This window comes from Megachile rotundata, chromosome 12, assembly GCF_050947335.1.
Source record: "Megachile rotundata isolate GNS110a chromosome 12, iyMegRotu1, whole genome shotgun sequence".
Taxonomy (NCBI): Eukaryota; Metazoa; Arthropoda; class Insecta; order Hymenoptera; family Megachilidae; genus Megachile; species Megachile rotundata.
Window position 1 is genome coordinate 1,958,701 of NC_134994.1, and position 22,797 is coordinate 1,981,497.

Genomic DNA, 22,797 nt, shown 5'->3' on the forward strand with positions numbered 1-22,797 from the left:
AGGATTTGAAATTCTAAAAATTTGTAATTTTTAGAATTCGCAAAGTTGGAAAAGGCATTTTGAGATTCGGGGATTGTTGGGGAATGTTTAATTTAAGGATTTGAAGATTTCTAGTTTTGAAAATTTTGGAAATTAAAGATTTGAGAATTTGAAAATTTGAAAATTTGAGAACTTACTGATTTAGAAATTAGGAATTCGGAAATTCGCAAATTTGAGAATTAGGAAAAGGAATTTAGGAATTTTGTAATTTTAAGGATTAGAGGATTTAAGGGTTTATGATTTAGAAATTCGGTGATTTGTTAATTGGAAATTAGGCTATCTCAGAAATAACAGATTTAAACTTTTAAAATACTTCTTATCAATTTCATATCTTTACCTTTAAAAATACATCAACATTCACCGAAAAAATAATTTATAATTATTAGTAGTTAATAATTAATAACAGTTTACCATACAGCACTTAATCATACGACAATTTAGTACTTTAGTAACAAAAATTAACCTTGTTCAGACAAAAATGCTAAAAATACAAAAACAATCAAATGCATACCTAAGATAAAGTGAGCATTTAAAATTCCATTTTCTTGGAAATATCAAAGAGTAGGAATAACAGGAGACGACATAATGGCGATACCTTTGATGTTCGGCAAAGCTTGTCCCTTTCAAATGATTATGTAGACAAGCAGGAAATTTAAATTAAATGAATTTAATTTCATGCAAAACTTTAATAATTAGAAATCTATTTTTTCTATTTCTGCATATTATTAATATTGATATTCGAAGTAGGGGAAGGTAGCCTAATTTGGACCACTTTTATATTATTCACTATACACATAAAAGCATGGAAGAAGTGTCAATAAAAATTAAGTAGTAGAAAAGAAACTCACTAACAAGGGAACATATCCAACCCAGACACGCCGAGAACTAAGAAAATAGAATTAAATTAAATTATTTTTTAACAACATTGGCCATAAAATCCTATGTCCCTTACGGCGTTGATTATAACCGCGTCACGCTCATACCTGCAACGCTTACAATAATTATTGAGAAATCAATTAACGGCATATGAAGAGGTATAAAATGTCTAAAATATTGTAAAAGATTGTAAAAATAATGATATTTTTAATAAAAATGCTGATTGCCCCTCTTTTGAGAACTATATCTCACATAAGTTTCATCAAAATCGGCGTGTCTGGGTTGGATATGTTTTCTTGTAAATGTACCTTCAAAATAAAACCATTTATGAAATTTTAAATATCATTTATAATAGTAAAAAATAACTTGAATATTTTATACAAAAACGTCAGACTAACATAAGCTCATAAAATTGTAACAGGAAATTACAGATAGATAAGTAAGCTTTGTGATGATATAATAAAACCTGTAATTACTTACGTTTAGACGAATTAACGGCTTTCACTCTTACATCAAAATAACAAAGTTTGTTCGTAGTCAAACAAATAACACTACTCTCAATGTAACCACGAGACGTTTCTTCAAAAACACGATTGCATTAACCTTGTCTACATCTACGTATAATAAGTTGCCTATCTAAAATCGCACAGATTTTATCAGTCTTTGGATACCACAGCGGTCCAAATTAGGCTACCTTCCCCTATTCACATCAATTTTACAACATTGAAGAGTTGAAGAAAGAAAATACATATATGTAGGCGAATAAGAGCAGCGGCCCTTCCACGCCAACTTCTGTAATTAGAAGTAAATAAATAACCAACTACATATATGTATACTAAAATTATTACTGAACAAAATATATTTGAAGAATACATGTATATTACAGAAATGATTATTACAAATAACTGATAAAGAAATAACGAACTATTGATTAGAAAACATACAAATTAATGTATTATAGGGAAGGACAAATTATTTACTCGTATTTATTACAAATTACAAATAAATAGCACAATATTTCTTCTAAATAGGTTTTAAACAAATTACAAATGAATGGTATAGTTATTGCTTTCTGAACAACATACTTACACATTATGTACATTCGCTTATTGAAATACCGTTCTGAAATCGTATCCTCATCTCATTTTATTTTGCATAGGCATTTGAATTTATTATATTATTCTTTCGCTTCTTTCTAAAAGGAATTTTTTTGTCAAAATTTTGCCTCTTGTTACAGCTACTCTTTAAAAGAATCATTAGATATAGACTGTATAATAAATAAAATAAGACTACGCGATCCAACGTAACAAACAGTTCGTGTCGAATTTATGATGATCGTTTGACTCCGGCACATGATCGCATTAACGAACGATGCGAAGCGTTAGGTACAAGAGCGAACGGAATCGTCACCATAAATTACGGAATCCGGCGAGCAGGCGGTCGTTAATTGTTTGTTCTCGAGTCTGGCGACGAGACGAGGCGAGAAGATAAAATCAAGAATCCGTCCGTGGTGCGTCGGCGGTCAAAAGAGGAACGGAACGAAACGCAGTGCCGCGAGATACAAATCTACGCTTTTCTCGCTCCCTTATTCCCTTTTTCTCGTAACACCGCTTCTGTCGTCGCTTCTTCTTTTTTCCAGCATAAGAAAGCGCCCCCTTATCGCCTACTACGCCGGTCATCGCACCATTGTAGTGGGTTCCGGATTGTGGATTAACTGTAAGCGATACCCACAACAAAAGCGAGCACACTTTACCTGACGGACTGGGCTACCTGTATACTATCGCTTTATAGCAGGCTTCTATTGTCTGACGATAGTGTCACCATCAATCGTATTGCACACTCATTGCTGACAACGAACAAAATTGTTTCACTATCTAAGTATTTTCAGAAATCAAAAATTGATGAGACTTTTCATACGAGATGTTGTATTATTTTTATTGTATCAAAAGAATTTATTATGAAAATGTCGGCCTCTCCTGTAAATTTAAAAATAGACATGTGTACGGATGTAATTAACTAAAATGAACTAGTTTCTTTGAAACTTTATAGTGACTTTTCCCCTATTTCCTTCGGCAGCAAAAATTCAGTCTTCATTGTTCTAAAAAGAATTTTAATTAATTGAAAAGACAAAGAAAATGATAAAAATCAATTGCCAAATTTATTTTTTTGAATTTATAATAAGTGTACCTTTCATGGATTTAAATGAGTTAAGCCATAATAAAGTAATGAGATTTTCATCGAAATCTTTCAAATATAAATATTTTAAACACAAATAACGAAGCAATTTAAAAAAAGGATAGTTGAAGGTTTGATTCTATAATACTTGGAGTGATGGCATCCTCACATAAGGACATACTAAATAAATGCTTGGCATACATATAATGTATCTAGACTTGGTAAATTTTATTATTTGAATATTTTATCCTCATACTGTAATCACCATAGATTCTATTTCTTTCTAATATCGCGTAGATCTTTTATACAACTGAAAAATCATACTTTAATTTAACGAACTGTTTAGTAAAACCATGATTTTTTTCTCAGGATTAAATAATTCGTAACCGAAAAGGTTAAGTTGAAGAGGTTCCTAATAATGAAAGCCAGGAAATACTTTCGTAAAGAAACGCAGCTGTTTTTGAAAAGGGACAGAGATCTGTCTGGTGGAAATTAAGGTTTACCTACAGAAATGATTTCCTGCACATCTTAGAATACATGCACACATGTTTTCCCTTCGCTTCTTCTGTCAGGATAAACGCGTAATTTATTTAGTATCCTTTTGTGGAGATATCCATATTACAATACAAAAATATACAACTTTCACGAATTTTTCATGTCGTAAATTGTGCAAACTTTAAGATTACTTTTTATTTTGTAATTACTGGTAAATTATCAGTAATTCGTCAATTCTTTAATCCTCAAATGCATTCAGTTTTAAATTTCCTAAATCCGTACTTTTTGAACATTCGAAATCTCCAATTTGCAAATTCACGAGCCGCAAAATTTAAAAATTTCGAAATTCTCAGATTCCTAAATCCTGAAATTTCTAAATTTCCAAATGAACAACGTCTCGAATATGAAAAAATCGCATTTTTTCGGATTTTTTTTCGGTTTTTGATTTTTCACGACTACAATTTGCGATCAAAAAATCTGAAAAAATTCTATAATATGCGCTATCTGGACCTCAATGTTGTAGAATTTTTTCAAAATTTTTGTACGAAATTAAATAGGCAAAAACGGCCAAAAACCGGAATTTCGTTTTTTCCCTTTTACTACCCCCACGGATGAGATAGGGGGTTGAAACTTGGTGTGAGATGTTTTTTTTGGATATGCTACCGACTGACGAATTGGGTTTCTGATTCGACTCAATATTTCCAAATCTTAAAATTATTTAATTCTTAAATTCCAACTCGCTTAAATTGTCAAATTCGAAAAGTCAAATTCCAAAATTCTGAAATTTGCAAATCTTAAATAACGAAATCCACTATTATACATACGTATATTGTAAAAATGCTCCATAAAAATAAAGTATTAAAAAAAAAAGCGTCTATACCTACTTTCTCCTTCTCTGAAGATACGTATAAAATATTTGAAGAATACAGTTTTATTGATTAAAAATTACATTGTTACCCGTTATTTAATCAACAATGAACAATTAAGTCATTACACATTAATTATTGAATAACCAATAACCGTATCGTTACATATTAATTAATCAATAATAATTACTTAATTAATAATTAACAATTATGATAATCATATCATCGAACACTCCATTAAATTATATTTATTATATTGTTTAAACTGCAATATCACTGTTTCTAGGAATATGGACGCCTACATACACGCTTACAGTACACTTACCAATCCCTGATTGTACAAAATTCAACAATCCCTTTTCAACAACAAAGACTCACGCCTGCTGGCAGATCGGTTTCAAACTTCACCAATGCGTGTCCAAAGAATTTTACATCCTTTGAAATCCTTCCATTTACTGCTAACGATTAGACAGCCTATTAAGACTATTCTTCGTTTTCCTTCTAATCCTAAGTACCTAAGTAGGTGTCAAGTATTATTAAAGTAATAGAGAAGAATTACAGAGTGATTAGGAAACCAAAATGCAGAACTGGCATTGGGTTCTTCATTTTGAACAGAAGAGACTTATCTCAGAATTTTTAATTATTCCTATTGTTACACAGAGTGTCCCGTTCTAAAAGAAGTGATTTATTCGTAAATTAAACTATTTAATATTTCTTTTATATCAAAGTTGTTAGATTGCTAAATTTTCAAAGTTTTAAGTTTCTAGATTAATTTGAAGATTTAAGAAGTTAAACATTTGATAGTTTCAAGGTTTAAAAGATTAAAAATTTGATGGTCTGAAACTGCAAAAGATTTAACATTTCAATTTTTTAGATTTCTACTTTTGTTACTTCCTGTATTTTCAAGTTTATGGATTTATAAATTTTATGTATTTAAATCTATAAATTTATGAATTTTTAAATTCTTAAATTTGTAAGTTTAATTCAAAGAATTAGAGTTGAAGTAAGTTTATAAAGTTGAAGATTTGAAATTTTAATGTTTTCAAATTTCTAGTTTTCTTGTTTTTTAAATATGTTAATTTGTTAATTAAAAACTTTTATTTCTATATTTCTAAGTTCCCAACATTACGAATTTCCAAATTTGTCACTTCAAATATTTGATATTTTGGTAACTTCAAGTCTATAAATTTCCAAATTTCCCGATTTTCAAGTTTAAAACGATGCACAATTGAGAACTTTCCGAAAAAATCATCTGTTTGCACATGATTTTGACGGTGCATATTATTGAATGTTTACTACGAAATTTTGCTTTGTCCACAATTTACTTTATTCGTACTAATTGCCATCGCCTTATGTCGCAATAAAGAGTTTTACGCAAAGCTATGAAAACGTGCGTAAACCGAACAGAGTTTAAGCGTTGAAAGCTTTCAACGAAGAAAAGAGGTACTGTTAAGGGGAAAAGTGGGTAAGAAGAAACCGACAAATAGGTTTTACGGCTCACTTCCTGTCCGTCGCACGCGACAGTTATGCGCCCCATAATAAGACGATGATTACTTTCCGAGACGGCTGGAATTACGGGGGAAGAAGTAAAATCATAATTCATGTTAAACCCTTGCCTGAATACGTGTTTCATTTCTGTAATATATTTGCACTATTAAATTAAATTGAAAACATCGCAAAGAATTGACAATACAACTTTTAAGTTTCGGCGTTTCAAAATTTTAAGGCTGTGGGACTTTGAAATTCAAGAATTTTTTAATTTTTGCATTTTGCTACTTTCGGAGTTTGAAATTTAAGAATTTAATTTTAGAATTTTTGGATGTTAGGAGTTAAGACTTCGAAATCGAAGAATTCTTAAATTTTGAAATGCTTGTATTTCTCTACGGGTCTCTAGAACCTTAAAGTTTAGAAACTTTGGACCTTTAGAATTTCGAAGCAATGAGACTTTGAAACTTTAGTATGTTTAGGCAACAATTGTATCGTAATAACTATAATACTATAAAATGTCTGTATAAAATACTCAGTTTTCTGTCCAACTTACAACCATAAGAGTGACAATAATTTATTCCAAAAATTGCGAAATCTCTTATTAAAGCAAATGTTTATCTTGCATTTTAACATCAAGCTGCAAACGGAAATGCAGCAATATTATTCATAACACTAAGTTAGCTACAAATGTGAACTTATTGACTACCTGTTTCTTGTTCTACCCTATTATAATTGCAAATGAAACTGAAACGAAATAAAAATAACTATAGGACTCACTATAATAAAGAATATCTGAGAATAAGAATTTTGTTTTAAAATGCTTGAACTTATTTTCTTACTATAAATTAGAAAAGTCGAAGGACTTCTTAAGTCACGTTAAAACATTTTCCGTAAATCTGAAAGCTTTAAAGGAAAGGATAAACGGAAGCAAGGACAAGTAGACTTTCTCTCTTATGGTGTTAAAGGATGAAAACAAGGACCTCCATTTTCAAGTGACCACTTTACCGCAAATATTTATGTGCCCGAACGGAAGCCTTTTTTCGTCGTTTCATCACTAGTATATTTAATTCTTATAGGCAAATTCTTGGAAAACCGTTCAGCAAGGAAGAACGGTCAACAGATTAGTCAAATTGTATGAGGAATTACGGTAATTATTACTTAAAATAATAAATTTTGCTATCTATTTTCCGAGATATTACGGTGTTACGTGTCAAATACAATTACCCTGTATTTATAAAAAATTTGTCATCATTTTATCTTCGAGGATACAACAAATGTTAGATTAACAGTCTTGCAACATGTGTGTTTCACGAGAACTTCGAATCACCAAATATGAAATCATCATACGATAAATAAACTGTTAGATAAAATGTAACTGTCAACAGAAGTGGTTAAAGGGTATTGTTATTTCAGGACAGATGGGAATAAACATGTTCGGAACACAAACTTTCTGTTTTCTAGGATATGTACAACGAGATAACGTATTCGTGTCCCACGAACGGGACAAAACATCTGCGATACTTCGTCCAAGATTGTTGGAATAAATAGTTTTATCCAAGATTTTTTACGCGTCCAACAAATCTTTATCGATTCTGTGAACGTGGTGACCTCAAAACTGGTATACGGTTTAAAAATTAAGACTTCAGAATTTCGGTAGTTTGAGATTTTAAGAAAATTGATCCATGATTTATGCGATAAGAGATTCAAAAATGAAGAAATTTCTTTATTTGAAAAGTTGAAGCTTTAGAAGCTTAGAAATTTAAAAACTTAAAAATTCAAAAATATGAGATTTTTATAATTTAGAAAATTTATACTTTATGTTTGAATACTAAAAAATTTAAAAATGTGAAAATTTTCCAATTTTTAAATGTTCAAATTAATGAATTGAATCTGTTAGTGATCTTGAGTCCACGCATCTTGTGCCCTCACAGTACAAAAACTTTTAAAGATGCAAAACTTCATTTTTATTTGATTTCGATAAATATTCATACATTTGATAAACGATAAATTTTCATACATTTGTATATAAGAGTGCATAAACAACTATTCATCATGGCTGCAACAATTTGAACAAGGGGAAAGTAAATTTTTTCACGATCACGTAAAAGACATAAAGTGCTGCTTCCGGATGGATTTTTGCGCGTGGGCATCGGTACGCTTTGAACGCCTTGCATCTGCACGTTTTCCGCTAGCGTGTTTGCAGGCTTCTTTTGTCGCAAGCCGACTGCGATATCCTTTGCCGACACTACATTAAAAGAAATAACTTGCTACTCCTAGCATTTAAATTAGAAATGGGATTGAAATAATTTCGTATCGAACTACAATTTTGAATAATTCATACATATACCTATACTTTCAAAAAGATAAACATATACCTTTAATCTACCAAACCTTAGATGATATACAATGTAAGCTAATATTTTTACGTGTAAACCTCAAAATATCCCATCCCCAATATCCTAACTTTGTAATTTTGTATATTTAATTAAAAAGCTCTAAATTGCATAAAAACACTTCAACTTCTCAATGATCGGGAACACTCATACAACTTGCTTGAAAGCTTGTAAGCAAAGATTATCCATTCTTAGAAATTATAAAAAAATTGTTTATTTCAAAAACCCAGATTTAATTAAAATTGCTTTCTTTTCAAACAGTATATTGATGCAAGCGATAAAAATTTGTGGAACAAAATGAAATTGAAAAATAATTATTATAATTTGTTTTTAAGAAGTGATCTTTTGAAATTTTTTATATAAACATTAATGGTTGGTTTCATAGTTTATTTTTATTCGTACATTTTCCACTTCTTTCCAAAAAAGAACAAGTAACGAAACGAAACGGTCAGTATGAAAATGATTCGTACACAAACTATGAATCGCTGTTCACAACGCGCTGCAACACTATTTTATAATTACAAGAAAACACGTTTTGTAATTGACAGACTATCGCACGTGAGTACATATAACTTCAATCTTACTTCTGTGAACTCTTTCAGTCTAGCGCTTGAATCGCTTGCAAAAGATGTTATACACATAATCCAATAGATATACCACTTATGTTTTTTCACATTCGTTACACGACCAACTCCCAAGTCTTTTAACAAATTTTAAATTGAATATTTTCCATTTTTGTACAAGTACATATGAAGTACATATAAATATATATGAATATCAAGCGTAGTAAATCTGATTTATCAAGCAATCACTGAAAGAATTTACAAAGGAACAGTACCGATCACAATATTAAATTAAAAGGACTACGTTGTATTCACAACTGAAATTCATTGAGTTGTCGAAAAAAACTCCAGGAGATCTTATAAAGCACACTGAAGTAGCACATTGAAAATGGTCGTTCGCACACTATGCGAACTAAACGTAAGTACTAACAGCCTATAATGTTACACCATTAAGGGGGGAAATACCTTTAGAATCTTAAAAAATTGAAAATTTTTTTTTCTCCATAAAATGTTAGTGCAACATCTTAAAAATATGGTCTCAAAATTTTAAAGTGAAATACGAAGCCCTTTTGAAGTTATAGCCGATTAGCGCCGCGAGTATTCACGCGTTTAGTGCGGAGGACTGAAACTTTAAACGCGTTTTTCTCAAAACTACATTTTTACAATTGGTGTGGCTAATAACTCAAAAACTAGTTTATCAATCGCGCTCAAATTTTTTGCACATATCCATGACAATAGTATCTAACATATGAACCTAAATGTATGAAATAAATTGAACATTAAAGTCCTTTTTATTGCAAAATAGTGCAAAAATTTTCAATAAAATTCAAAGTTTTTCTTTAAAAGCACGCCATTTCTTTAATTTTACACATTTTGCACATTTCTGAGATTCATCTACTAACTATGAATGTTAGTTTTCGAAACATTGTCTGCAAACTTGTTTCAGACCAATGGATCTAACAAGGAAACATATCGAACCGCGACACACCGATTTTAATGAAACTTATGTGAAAGATAGTTCTCAAAAAAATATTTGACACGTATTTTTTTTTATCGGCAATCGTTCACATTGAAGGGGTGAAAATAGCCCTCGAAGTTGGGGGTTGAAACCATATTTTTGGGAATATCTCCGGAACTAAAGAAGATAATTGAATTCTTTTTTTTGTAAATTGTTCGTCTTTAGATAGGAAATTTTTGTGCGTAAAAAAATCTCAAGAAACTTTATTTGTTTAAATAATATTTAAAAAATTCATCATTTTTGTTTAAATTTTTGCACTAAATGTTGATCTATTTTTTTGCAACTTCGTGTACGTAAACTATGGACAAAAATAGAGGATACGTGTTTTTGGAATTTGTTGTTTGTTGCAATGTTTATTAGATATATAATTTAACATCACCTCCTGTGAAGAGGGGTAATCAGCATTTTTATTAAAAATATCATTATTTTTACAATCCTTTACATTATTTTAGAGATTTTATACCTCTATATATGCCGTTAATTGATTTCTGAATAATTATTGCAAGTGTCACAGGTATGAGCGTGTCGCGGTTATGATTAACGCCGCGTCATAAGGAACATAGGCTTTTATGGCCAATACTGCTTTTATACTTTTACAGGCGTAAAGACTTCATTCTAAATAAAATATTTAGAACTTTTGGAAACATTGGGATTTTTTAAGAAACTCAGAAAATAAAAATAAATTAAATTATTTTTTAACAATATTGGCCATAAAAGCCTATGTTCCTTACGGCGATGATTGTAACCGCGTCACGCTCATACCTGTGACGCTTACAATAATTGTTCAGAAATCAATTAACGGCATATGAAGAGGTATAAAATCTCTAAAATAATGTAAAGGATTGTAAAAATAATGATATTTTTAATAAAAATGCTGATTACCCCTCTTCACAGGAGGTGATGTTAAATTATATATCTAATAAACATTGCAACAAACAACAAATTCCAAAAACACGTATCCTCTATTTTTGTCCATAGTTTACGTACACGAAGTTGCAAAAAAATAGATCAACATTTAGTGCAAAAATTTAAACAAAAATGATGAATTTTTTAAATATTATTTAAACAAATAAAGTTTCTTGAGATTTTTTTACGCACAAAAATTTCCTATCTAAAGACGAACAATTTACAAAAAAAAGAATTCAATTATCTTCTTTTGTTCCGGAGATATTCCCAAAAACATGGTTTTAACCCCCAACTTCGAGGGCTATTTTCACCCCTTCAATGTGAACGATTGCCGATAAAAAAAAATACGTGTCAAATATTTTTTTGAGAACTATCTTTCACATAAGTTTCATTAAAATCGGTGTGTCGCGGTTCGATATGTTTCCTTGTAAGGCTAGAACCCACACCGATTCACGAGACGCGCCAAACACTTCCAGGAAGGACTGTTATAATTCCGCCATTTTTAAATATATTTAAAAACAAAAAATATTGTGTAATAGGCAATAGTTATAATAAATTATACCTGAAATTTCAAAAACGCAAAACAAAGATATCCTATACAAAAAAATTCACAAAAATCAGCCTATTTTCATCGGTCTAAAGGTATTTCCCCTCTTAAAGACGATATCACATAACGTCGAAGAAAACTACTTTACGTAGCTACATATAAACATCTTGTGAGCAGATAGTTTTCATCATCTATCCTTTCATCGAATCTTAATTCATCTTCTATCAAGTCGCCATTGTAAAGTGTCGTATCAAAGTCCATTCTCTTCTATATCCGTTCGCAGTTCTCTATCAGCTAATATGTATATTTCATACATATATATTATCAACTAATATATCAAAGAAGAAAACTGAAAACTAACTTCTTTAAGTTTTCAGTCTTAATGCTGCCTTTGTATATACAATTGTATATGTACCCATACATTCACGCACGTGCACGCAACATAAATACATAGATATACATATATATCGTATATACGTACGTGTACATATTCTTTACGTGTGTCTGTTATGTGTGTATATATGTACATATATATGGAGGTTAACAATTATAACGGACTAAACCCATTTTAAAGAACTGTAGGAGATTGAAAAATATTAAACGATACAAGCAACGGCTTAACACTTTGGTGATCACTCGATCAAATTACCCTGAATGTCTTACTTCTTCATCAATTCATATGATTAAAATGACATGTTCTAGCGTGAACTATTTTGTACAACGCTTTAAGTATCTTCCGTAATCAGAACTGTTTAACGTAAAATGGGAAAACAGCTTGAAAAAAATGAACATTTTTGAAATTAGTACGATTAAGATCATAATTCCACTACCGCCTACAAGAAATTAAATAAAATATGTACAGTTAATCTGTATGGCACTAACTGGAAATTAATTTTAATAAATACGATATCTGTAATCTAAATGTAACAAAAAGAAAATAAAGAGAAAACATAAAATTGATTCATTTTGACTGTAAAATTATATAGCGTACACATGTATTATATACATTTATAATCTAATTACTAGTACTTTCACTAATCATATTGGTTCGTATTTATAAATCACATTCGCTGTCTTATCATGTTACAAACAAGGATATCGATCAGAGTTTAATATACTAAGTGACTATGAACAGGCGACTAAAATGGACAATTGTCGATAGTCTGTTTAAACTTACGAAGTCAAATTTTCCGATATATATCTTTGCTTGTACCATTATTCAAATATTAAATCTTGTACTGCGAATCGATTCCGAAAAGTTTGATCGAAAACATGAAAACAAACGCAAATCACAATCATAATGATAAAGAGTACTACTAATAATAATAATTAAACGACATACGATTTGTGTTAACACGTTAAACGTCCAATATATGATGAAAACCCGTAGGTCATTGTGGTAGCATATAAGTCTCTGATAATCTGTTAAATTGCTTAAAAGCTCTTGTATGTAGTTTTATATATTATCTCTGTTAGAAACTCTTAAAACTTATCTTAAAGTTTTACTAATTAGCTTAATAAAACTGTTACCATATTTGGGAAATGTGGCCCCTGTGGTGACTTACACCCATTATATAAACAATATGGCATTTAACGTGTTAAACACTATATAACATTTTCGTAACTGCTTATTAGGTTTTAAATGACTTCTGCACAAATAAATCTTGAATAAATAATAATAACATTTATAGAATAATTAACTTCACCTAGAGTTACAAAAGAAACTTCACAGTGAAATTAAAATTCGCTCGATTCTGCAGACGTTGCCTATTACATATAATGATTGATAAAAAGATTTAATCATATAATCAATATAGGATGCACGCAGGATGTTTTTAGAGGTTTGAGATATGTACACGTCTGTGTTATAATAATGACTGTTGTTAGATAACACCTGCACATATAAATTGAAACCAGAAATTAAAACGAAAACGTTTCTTTGAGTGCATACCTGTATATTAGTTGTATGATCAATAACAAATTCGAAATTATATAATAATATCCCTATTATACATAAAAAACAAAAAACAATACGCTTCGAGACATCTGCACCTTTTCAATGTAACTCTTTTATCTTACAAAAAAACAATAAAAAAATGTTTATAACTTACGACAAATTATTCGACTGAAAGAATAATTCATTGAAAAATTAAATTAGAAATTTTTCTATATAATAATAAATCAATCATGTATCTCAATTAGAGTTCGTTTGTGAACATAACGCAATAACATGGGATTTGGGATTAACGTAAAAACACACCGATTTTTATACATGCAGTTTATAAAACATGTAAGTGCTTGCTTGAATTATTTGAAAATAATACATTTTCCAGAACCTGAAATTCTTTAGAACTTATTTCACTACAATTATTTGCTGTAAATCAAACATGACAAGTACTTTTTGTACAATTAAAATGCGAAACAAAAACTAACCATTATTTAGAAATCTACATAGAAACAACTTTCCAATAGTTTAAAACATTTCTTAACAATAAATTTATTCATACTATGTATTAAGTAAGTACGATTACGGCAATTATGCCAAGAAATATAGCACCATTCTGCGTATTACTTTGGATATCAAGGAATACTTAATAACATTAATATACATTGTACAATTAATTAATAATTTACAATACGATTTTTGGAATTTTTTCATGGAGTAACCATGTGTGCAACCATTTTCAATTAATTTATTTAAATACCATATGTAGTTCCGCTCGTTAATATGTGATATCTAACATTTCAGTCCATTTACCATTAAACTGTAGATACAATCATATATTTAAGGTACTATAAGAAAAATTTCTACTTTAAAACAAATAGTTTGGAAAAGTGATTGTAACTTCTTCATTTTTATTAACTTGTGCAAAATTAAGAAAATAAATAATATAGTATTTTAAATGTATGTACTGAACAAAGATCTTTTGCTTGCTCAACAACATGCGAATGAAGAATATTGTCATAACATTATTTTCTATGATAATTTTTTTTTAACATATGAGAAAAATTAAATAACTGAAATTAGCTGTAACTCTGTTTGGACTAGTCAAACAATAAAAATGAAAATGAAGAAAAGAATAATTATGTTGTGCCCGTGTAATACAAAGCGAGTTTTTTGCAGCTCTTCAAACTGAAACACGCGACCATTAAATTTTTTTTGTTTAATTGCAAAGATTGAATTTTAAGAACAAAATTATAACGTGTAAATCAACGTATAAATAAACTACCCCTGAGTTCTTATTTAATCGTTCCTGAACCTACGTCCTCCCATGATAAACGGTTATACCTCTCGGGACACAACAATTGAATTAATAGTTTAAAAATAGAAATACATTTTAATTACATCAAGAATTTCAAAATAATAATTATAAAAGTTAAATGTTTAAATATATTTAGATTAATTATTTCTTTAATTATTTAATTCTTTTACTTCCTTAATTTCAAAAACAAAATAAAACATTTATTTAAAGCATCACATAAATAATTGTAAAAATAAACTTATCAACAATTAAAATTTCATTCTATGAATTATGTTACATTAAAAATCTACTGCTTGGCAAGTATCTGACTTACATAATACAAGATAATTTATCAGTTTTCATAAGAACTAATTCTATCTGTAAGTTATCATTTTAAGTTAAAAAGTAAAATATTAAAATATTTAAATAGTTCTTTTGCCAATATAATTATTATGAGAGCAATACAATTTCTTTTCCAAAACACGAAGCTTTATCTAATTTCTATGACCAACATTAAGTTTGTTAAAAAGTTTTGAAAAAATTCTTATTAGTTTTATATTACGATTATATTTTTTTTACTATTTTACTTAAAACTTATAGAGTCAGTATAATCTTCAATAATCATATCTGCTGATTTTAACGACTTTTTCATTGCCTGACTTGTTAAATTTAATTTACACTATACTTTTGTATAGATACAATTAGAAAAGAATGATTCATTATAATAAATACTATATATGTATGCATGTAGTTTTATAATCACATTCAAAAACCAAACTGAAATAAAAAACTTGATTAAGTACTACAACTGACATATTTAAACATATTTGAAACATTTTAAAAGTATCCTTTATAATTTGTGATATTTTTATATCAATATAACACATAATTTACCAATGGCTACTATTTGTACAAATATTCTAAGTACTATTATAAACATTATAGAAAATGAAGTTAGTTACAAATTTACAAATTGTTGAATAACATTACCATGGTAAGTACAAGAGTTTAAGTTGGATATAAAGAAAATGTTGATATTTTTTCGTACAGTCCTTACCTATAAAAATGTTTGTTACTAATATTGATATATTTTACCTTATTATAAAATAACAATCTTTTTTATAATTTCATTATATTTGTTCAGTTTCAAGTCCATTTCTTTGTTGTTCATATGTTTATACCTTTTTTATTATTAAAAAGTTTTTTTATTAATACCAAAATGCCTAAAGGTTTAGGCACTGTACTCTTCATAATTATTCAAAAATTTTGACTTTGCAAAGAAAATTTTGTATCTATCTAAAACAAAACATCGCAAAAGAAGGTCAAGATTCGTATATCAATCTTTGATAATGAGGAAATATTTCCCATGTTGGAAGGTGCAAACCAAACTCTAATGCCACCAAAACAGCAAATTCAGATGTAATCAAATCCTTGCGATTTAACCTAAACACACTTTCAATTCTCTGGAATTTATTTAAAAATTATTTAACCCATAACCCTTGCGCATGTAATATTTAAAAATATAGATGACTTTTATATAAAATAAATACCTCTATCAGTGATTTCAAAACATCACCCTTGACATCATTTAATTTTGCTGCAAGAAGTAAGCATGCACCAGCACATAATTTTCGAGTCTGTTTGGTAACAACATTTCGAAGAATAAGTTTCTCAAAATATACATAAGCCATTGCTACTGTCAGGAGATCAATCCCATATTCCATTTTTGCTATTTTCCTCATCTCTCGTTTTAAACTACATGTAACGCGGTAACATTACTATATTTTTCGTTCAGGATATTACATGCCCATAAATATTATCATACATATTAATACTAACCTTCTTAATTTGCTTAAAGTGAGTTGAATGTGCGGAAACTTTTCTTTAAATTTATCGTTCAATTCCTTTTTTAAATCGGATGGTCGAACATAATCGATAACTGATGCCTGTATGCAAAAATAAAAACTGAAGATCCATTCATTAAATTATTATTATTGTACTATTCCATAAACGTAGAAAAATAAATACCATATATGATGTAAATGTAAGCAATGTTCTATGCTTCCCAGCTATAAGTTCTGGGTCATCTAATAAATTGGGATTATATTGCAGCGACTGTTCATCCCAGTCATACACTATAAGGAAGATAAAATTGATTAACATTATAGTTTTATTAGCTCCTTCCATCGCTAATTCAAAATATTTTTAATAATTGATTGGTACATAAATATACCTTTAGAATCTGCATTAAAGGACAATGGTGGAGATTCAGGTGTTAAATGCTGAGCGCGGTGTGTGGCTGTATCATAAGATAAACACCTACAAAAAAATTATAATGAATAACAGAGAATCACTTTGAGATTACATGAACAAATATATTTACTTTATCATTAATTCTTTAATATTATATGAATTCTAACAGTAAACGAGAGAAATTACATTATATGAGTTATATAGTATATATGAATGCCCATCAATGGAAATGCAAATGAGAATATGCATGTATATGAATGGGAGTAATATTTAAACATATCGTACTTATATCATTTCTATACTAATTTTTACACTAAAATATTCGTACTTTAATAAAAATACTGTATTTACTTCAATAATAATGTCATTTCTAAATAATCTACTTAAAAAATGAAATAATACGAACTAGTTGTGGATTATTGGTATTTAAATTTATTTTCAAAATAGCAATTGTGTATATTTCAAATTGACTTTGTAGTCAATGGAAAAATTTATATACTAGATATTTCAAAAAGATCATACAACTTGAAAATTGCATTTCTGTAAATTAAAATAAATTTAAAAAAGCTTTCCATTTTACAATCTACAATTTCGTTTCCGAGATACGTGGTTAAACATAGATAAAACCACAAACTACAAATTAATAAACTTACAGAGATGAATTTATTGATTTGATTTGATTCAGAAAATCTAGTTTTCAAATTATACAACCTTCTTCAAAAATCTTGTATAATTTTTCTAATGCATAATATTTATTTTTAATAAATTTAAAAATAACACAATTAGTTCAATTTTTACTACATACAGATATTGAAAATTCTTTCCTACTGCCAAATTATTATACTTTTTACCATTTTGAGTGATCCACATTCCATGTAATAGTTTTTGTCCTGCAAAAATATGTTTAAAAGATGTTGTTATAAATCAAAAAAAAATTTCGTGCATTTCGATTGAGATATATTAATGAAATGATTAAGAAATGAATGAAAATGTTAAACAGGAAATGTATAATATTGAATTTGTGAAAAGTTATGCAGTAAAATGTTAAAAAATTTATCTACTTACATAGCTGAAATAAAACATTATTAATAATAAAAATATGTTAACATTATAGTAAATACCTTGAAACTACAGGATGCTTGTTAGATACAAGTTCTATTGCCTCGTTTTCACTAAAATGTAATTTTTTATCTTTCTGAAATTGCCTAGATGGAACAAGCAGTTGTCCATAAGATATTTCCTAAAAAAAAGTTCTCTGAATGTACTTACGAAACCAGAGTCGGAATTCATTTTATATTTTTTAATATATATATATATATATATAATATTGTATTTAATATATATATATGTACCTGGCCATCTTTTGCTCTTTCTATGCCCAATAACCCAAAGGGATCAATATTATCATTAATTGCTGATAGCGGCCGTTGTGCAGAAATATTTTTTCTTCTACTCGTATCTTTGCGTAATTCAGACCTGCAAATTAAAAGCATTCTATAATAAGAAATATTTATAATTTTGTAAATATTCCTGCTACCTAATTTGTATAATTTAGTTTACTAAATGTTATCTTACCAACTAGATCTTTGTCCTTTATTATATGGAAGAGCAGAAAACACTAAAAATGGCACATGTTTATTAGAAACCAAAACTAGCCTATCGTCTCCAAATTTGTATCCATTTACAGGACGTTGCATTAATCGCAATTCTTTTGTAACTTCTGGTATAATGCCGCTATTTGTTCCAGATTGTGTACTGGTTGATGCCTTTGTTTTTGACTTTGTTGATTGTGATTTAGAACGTAAAGAACCAATGCTCTCATTGGAACTATTGTACTGATGTTTTATATCCTCAGAAAGTGTAGATGTTTGATGAGTTATACGCTTTTTGTATTGCAAAGAACCTACTCTCCTCTCAGGTAAAGAATATTCACTGCCAGTTGTGCCAGTACTGAGAAATAAAAGCATATATATTCTTTTTATTACATAATTATAAATACAAAGGAGATTATAATACTATTATCAATTACTATTAACTGGTAAGTTAATGATAATTTTTCCACTTATAAACTTAAAGAAAAAAATAAAAGAGTAATATGTATATATAATTACAATTAGCAAGAAATAATAAAAAATAAAACATGTTCAAAACACTTTTACTTTCTATAATATACATTATCTATATTTATTCATATGTAATGTATTTAATATGTTACACAACAATCTTACGTTTAAACATAATTTATAAAATATGTTATTTGAAAATAACATGTACATTTTATTAATATTTATATTTATTAATATTAATATTTAATATAATATTAAAATGTAGAAATTTGGTATATAATGAACATAAATTTGCAATTGTATTAAAAGATTAATTTATAATATTAATATTCAATATCACATAAGTAACAAAATACCAATACTCATAAAAGTGAGTCAAATATAATTGATACATATTTTAAATACAATATTATATAACTATAACATGTATTAATATGTTAATCAATAACTAATACTGTATAAATATATCTAGTGCAATTATTATCAAACTGTAATGTTACATAAATAGCACATACATGTATACAATTATAATACAAACAATGAATCTTACTGTATTTGCCTAACAAAACTGATAAATTCCATATTGAATTTACATAAAGTAATTTAGTTTTCAATTTTTTAGTACCTATAATTTTCCTAGGTATTGTCTACAAATCCTTTCAAAAATATGTACTTTTTAATACATTTGTGAGAATTATTTTTTTCTTTTTATTATTGAAATAATTTACCTTTTTTATGTTATGTTATAAAATGTATTATTTTGTTCTTCAAAGAAATAACAGCAATTTATTTTTTAGAAGACAGCAATTATATAGAGTATTGCAACAATGTTGTATATATATGAAAAATTGACATTGTTGTTCTAGATATTTGTAGAAAACATTATAGAACCAATATTTCTTATATATTCTTTAGAGAGATTAATCTCTCTATATATAAGATTAATTTATATATTCTTCATAAATAATTTTTAACTCTTTTCAATGGAAAATCCAAGATGTTCCTGATGAAGCAATTCTCTACTGTTTTACTTGTGTGCTAAGCTATACCTAGCAGTAGCTCATTATCTTATCTTATTTTATACACATTCTATATACAATGAAACGTAAACATAAAATGAACCTTAGATTGTTATTTGAAACAATGAATTTATCATGTTGTTCTCTTACAAGAAATAACAAACGATAGAAAGATTTTACAAAATTAAATTGTTTTATTTAATTTTGTTCAGTCAAGTTCTATTATTATTAATTGGTTCCACCCTTTTTAGCATTATTATGTATTTTAACCAAATATACTTTACAATGGCTACATGAAAACAAAAATTATACTTAGAAACCATCATTACATACCAACAAATATTTGGAGAAAAATCATGTTTAGGAAAATTATAAAACATTGGATTCTAAAAATGTAGAAAATGATACATTTTTTAACTATGACAAATATATTTAAATAATATTTACGGGCTTTCTAGATAATAATTGATTAAATATATATTAGTTGTTGAACTGGTAAAAATAATTTCAACCTATAAAAGACCTATACCCTGGACTATAAAAACTCAAAACTTAATTATAGTTATAATTCAATTATAAAACGTAACAAAATTATTAACAAAACTTTTCAACATAAATAACTGAGAATCTGATGCATGTAAACATATCTAAATTATAAAAAGTATATGAAATTAAGTGCTAAACTCTTTAACAATGACTTAACAAAATAAAATGAAGTGTACTGAATTCGCAAACTATCATTTACCGTTCTCTAAATGAACTATGAAAGCCAGTGGACAGCGGTGGATAATTTCTTTCTTGTTCAAGAAAAACAGCTGCTGCTGCCTTCGCAGGAGTTAATATCCCATCAGAATTTGAACTAAATGAATTATGTTCTCCACTTTTTGATACTAGCTGTGGAGAACTGATCTGTTTTACAGATGAGTGTATTAACTGCTCTTCTGTGCAATCATCAAGGACTTCTTCACTGGAAATATTCAAGTCCGTTTGACGTACATTAACTTGATGAGTTTGACTGTCGCTGAGAGTACGAGTATGAGCAGCACCATTCCGTGAAAGAACGGCTAACTTGGTATCACGGTGGCTGCCATCGAGGGAGATGTTCGAAAGAAATGTTAGGGCGGCCAACCTTCTACGTGAATGATTCTTTTTTAAGGCTGCTGCCATTCCACGGTTGACCGTGTTGATAGAGTGATATTGAGTACCAATGTAAACAACCAGAAAAGAAATGAACGCCCAACAATTCTGTTCTCAAACGAGGACGACTACTAGGATCACAATTCATTGTCACTAATCGTATTCTTAGTCCTGACATTTCGTACTAAAGTTCCCGCACAACGCACGTAACAACATATACCGGTGTCACTCGTCATCGTACTGTTTCCTTTCATAAGATTAAAAAACAAATCCTACTACCAATGAAACAACCTTCCTTCCTACTACTTACATTCCTACTACGCAACACTACGACCCATCCTTCTTTTAGTTAACTAATATCTTCTATCTCCTTCTGCGACTGCGCGTACTCTTACGTATAGTAACAGAAACGCATAGCATTTTCTAGAAATATTATTTTTCTTTAAATTTTATTGTACCATTTTCGCATAAAAGTTTTATTTTCATGAATTGTATTAACTTTTTAATACATTTTACATTTTGCAATTACATGTGTCGATTAAGAACATACTTTTAAAAAGACAACAATGTTTAAAATTAGACGTAACGCTTAAAAGAGTAACAAGAAACAATAAAAGAAATATAATCATTATTACAAATTTTCGAAGTTATCAACCTTCAATACATATTTTCTGTATTTTATTCTGAATTGTAATCATTTAGCAATTACAATATGTTAATACCACGGATAAGATATTTTATAGAACAGTCACTCGATGCGCTTTTTGCTATACATATCGAGAGCTCTGTTTAACAAGAGAATTTACTAATTACATAAGTTTTCATTTGCTCTGCACATCTTAATCATGATCATGATCGTGATTGTGATAAAACTTCATTTAGATTGGGAAGATGGCGTTTTAGCAACGGTTCAGTTTAACTGGAATGGTTTGTGCTCCACTGACACTCTAGCGAAAATTCGAGTCATCAAAACAATGACTGAGGCTTTGTTTTTGAATTATTAACAAAAAACATTGACTAATCAGAGCGTGAGAATAGAACGCACCCAGACGCGGGAGCGACAGCTTCAGCCTAATGGCTGAGCGTGATTGTGAACAAGCACGTTTGCATCGTGAGAGTGTAATTTTTTTTTTTAGATAGTGGTTTAAAGTCGCATCAACTACCCAGGTTATTAGCGACCGAGAGTGTAATTGCTAACAGAAAACCGCTACGTAGAAGTTAAATCATATGGCAAATAAAATAATTATTTACAGATAGCGGATAAAATAATTATTTGTTATCAACTTAAATCAATTAAATCGAATTTGTTCGATACTTGTATTCGTTATCCAAAGGAATAGGGAATAATATATCGAAAGTTCTTGTCGCTCGTTACAAAGATGCAAAATAACAAATGTATTATTATCTGTCTACTTTAAATTCACAAAATATATAGAAATAATTTAAATCAGACTCACCTATTTTTTAAGTACACATCGAATAACAGCTGTTGTCGCGGCTAGGTCAATGAACTTCATGTTTCATTGTAACATTTTAATATTACTTTCCACCAATTACCTAACACAATAACCACAGAAGAAGAACACAAATGAAAACGCTCAAACAATTATTCATAAATAACTCATTTTTTCCTCAATATTGAACACCGAACGAAGTATCCTGAACTGCCGATCGTAACGCGATCAACATCCTTGACGGAACAAAACACGTGCGA

The 22,797-nt window shown here is 28.7% G+C and overlaps 1 protein-coding gene across 3 annotated transcripts; it reads right to left on the bottom strand.

Annotated features, from left to right (window-relative positions):
- Positions 1 to 1,756: 1,756 nt before the first annotated feature.
- LOC100876183 (CDK5 and ABL1 enzyme substrate 2) lies at positions 1,757 to 21,468 on the bottom strand. Of its 3 annotated transcripts, XM_003708205.3 has the most exons (10): positions 20,692 to 21,465; positions 18,437 to 18,811; positions 18,214 to 18,337; positions 17,983 to 18,101; positions 17,713 to 17,751; positions 16,842 to 16,927; positions 16,637 to 16,743; positions 16,448 to 16,554; positions 16,159 to 16,363; positions 8,706 to 16,071 (listed from the first exon to the last, which is right to left on the bottom strand). In XM_003708205.3, the coding sequence occupies exons 1-10, from the start codon at positions 21,111 to 21,113 to the stop codon at positions 15,931 to 15,933; spliced, it is 1,725 nt and encodes a 574-aa protein (XP_003708253.1). In that variant the 5' UTR covers positions 21,114 to 21,465; the 3' UTR covers positions 8,706 to 15,930. The 3 variants fall into 3 exon arrangements, with proteins under 3 accessions (XP_012152460.1, XP_003708253.1, XP_003708254.1); XM_012297070.2 differs by lacking the exons at positions 8,706 to 16,071; positions 16,159 to 16,363 and adding an exon at positions 1,757 to 4,966 and having other exon boundaries at positions 20,692 to 21,468; XM_003708206.3 differs by lacking the exon at positions 17,713 to 17,751 and having other exon boundaries at positions 20,692 to 21,464.
- Positions 21,469 to 22,797: the final 1,329 nt, after the last annotated feature.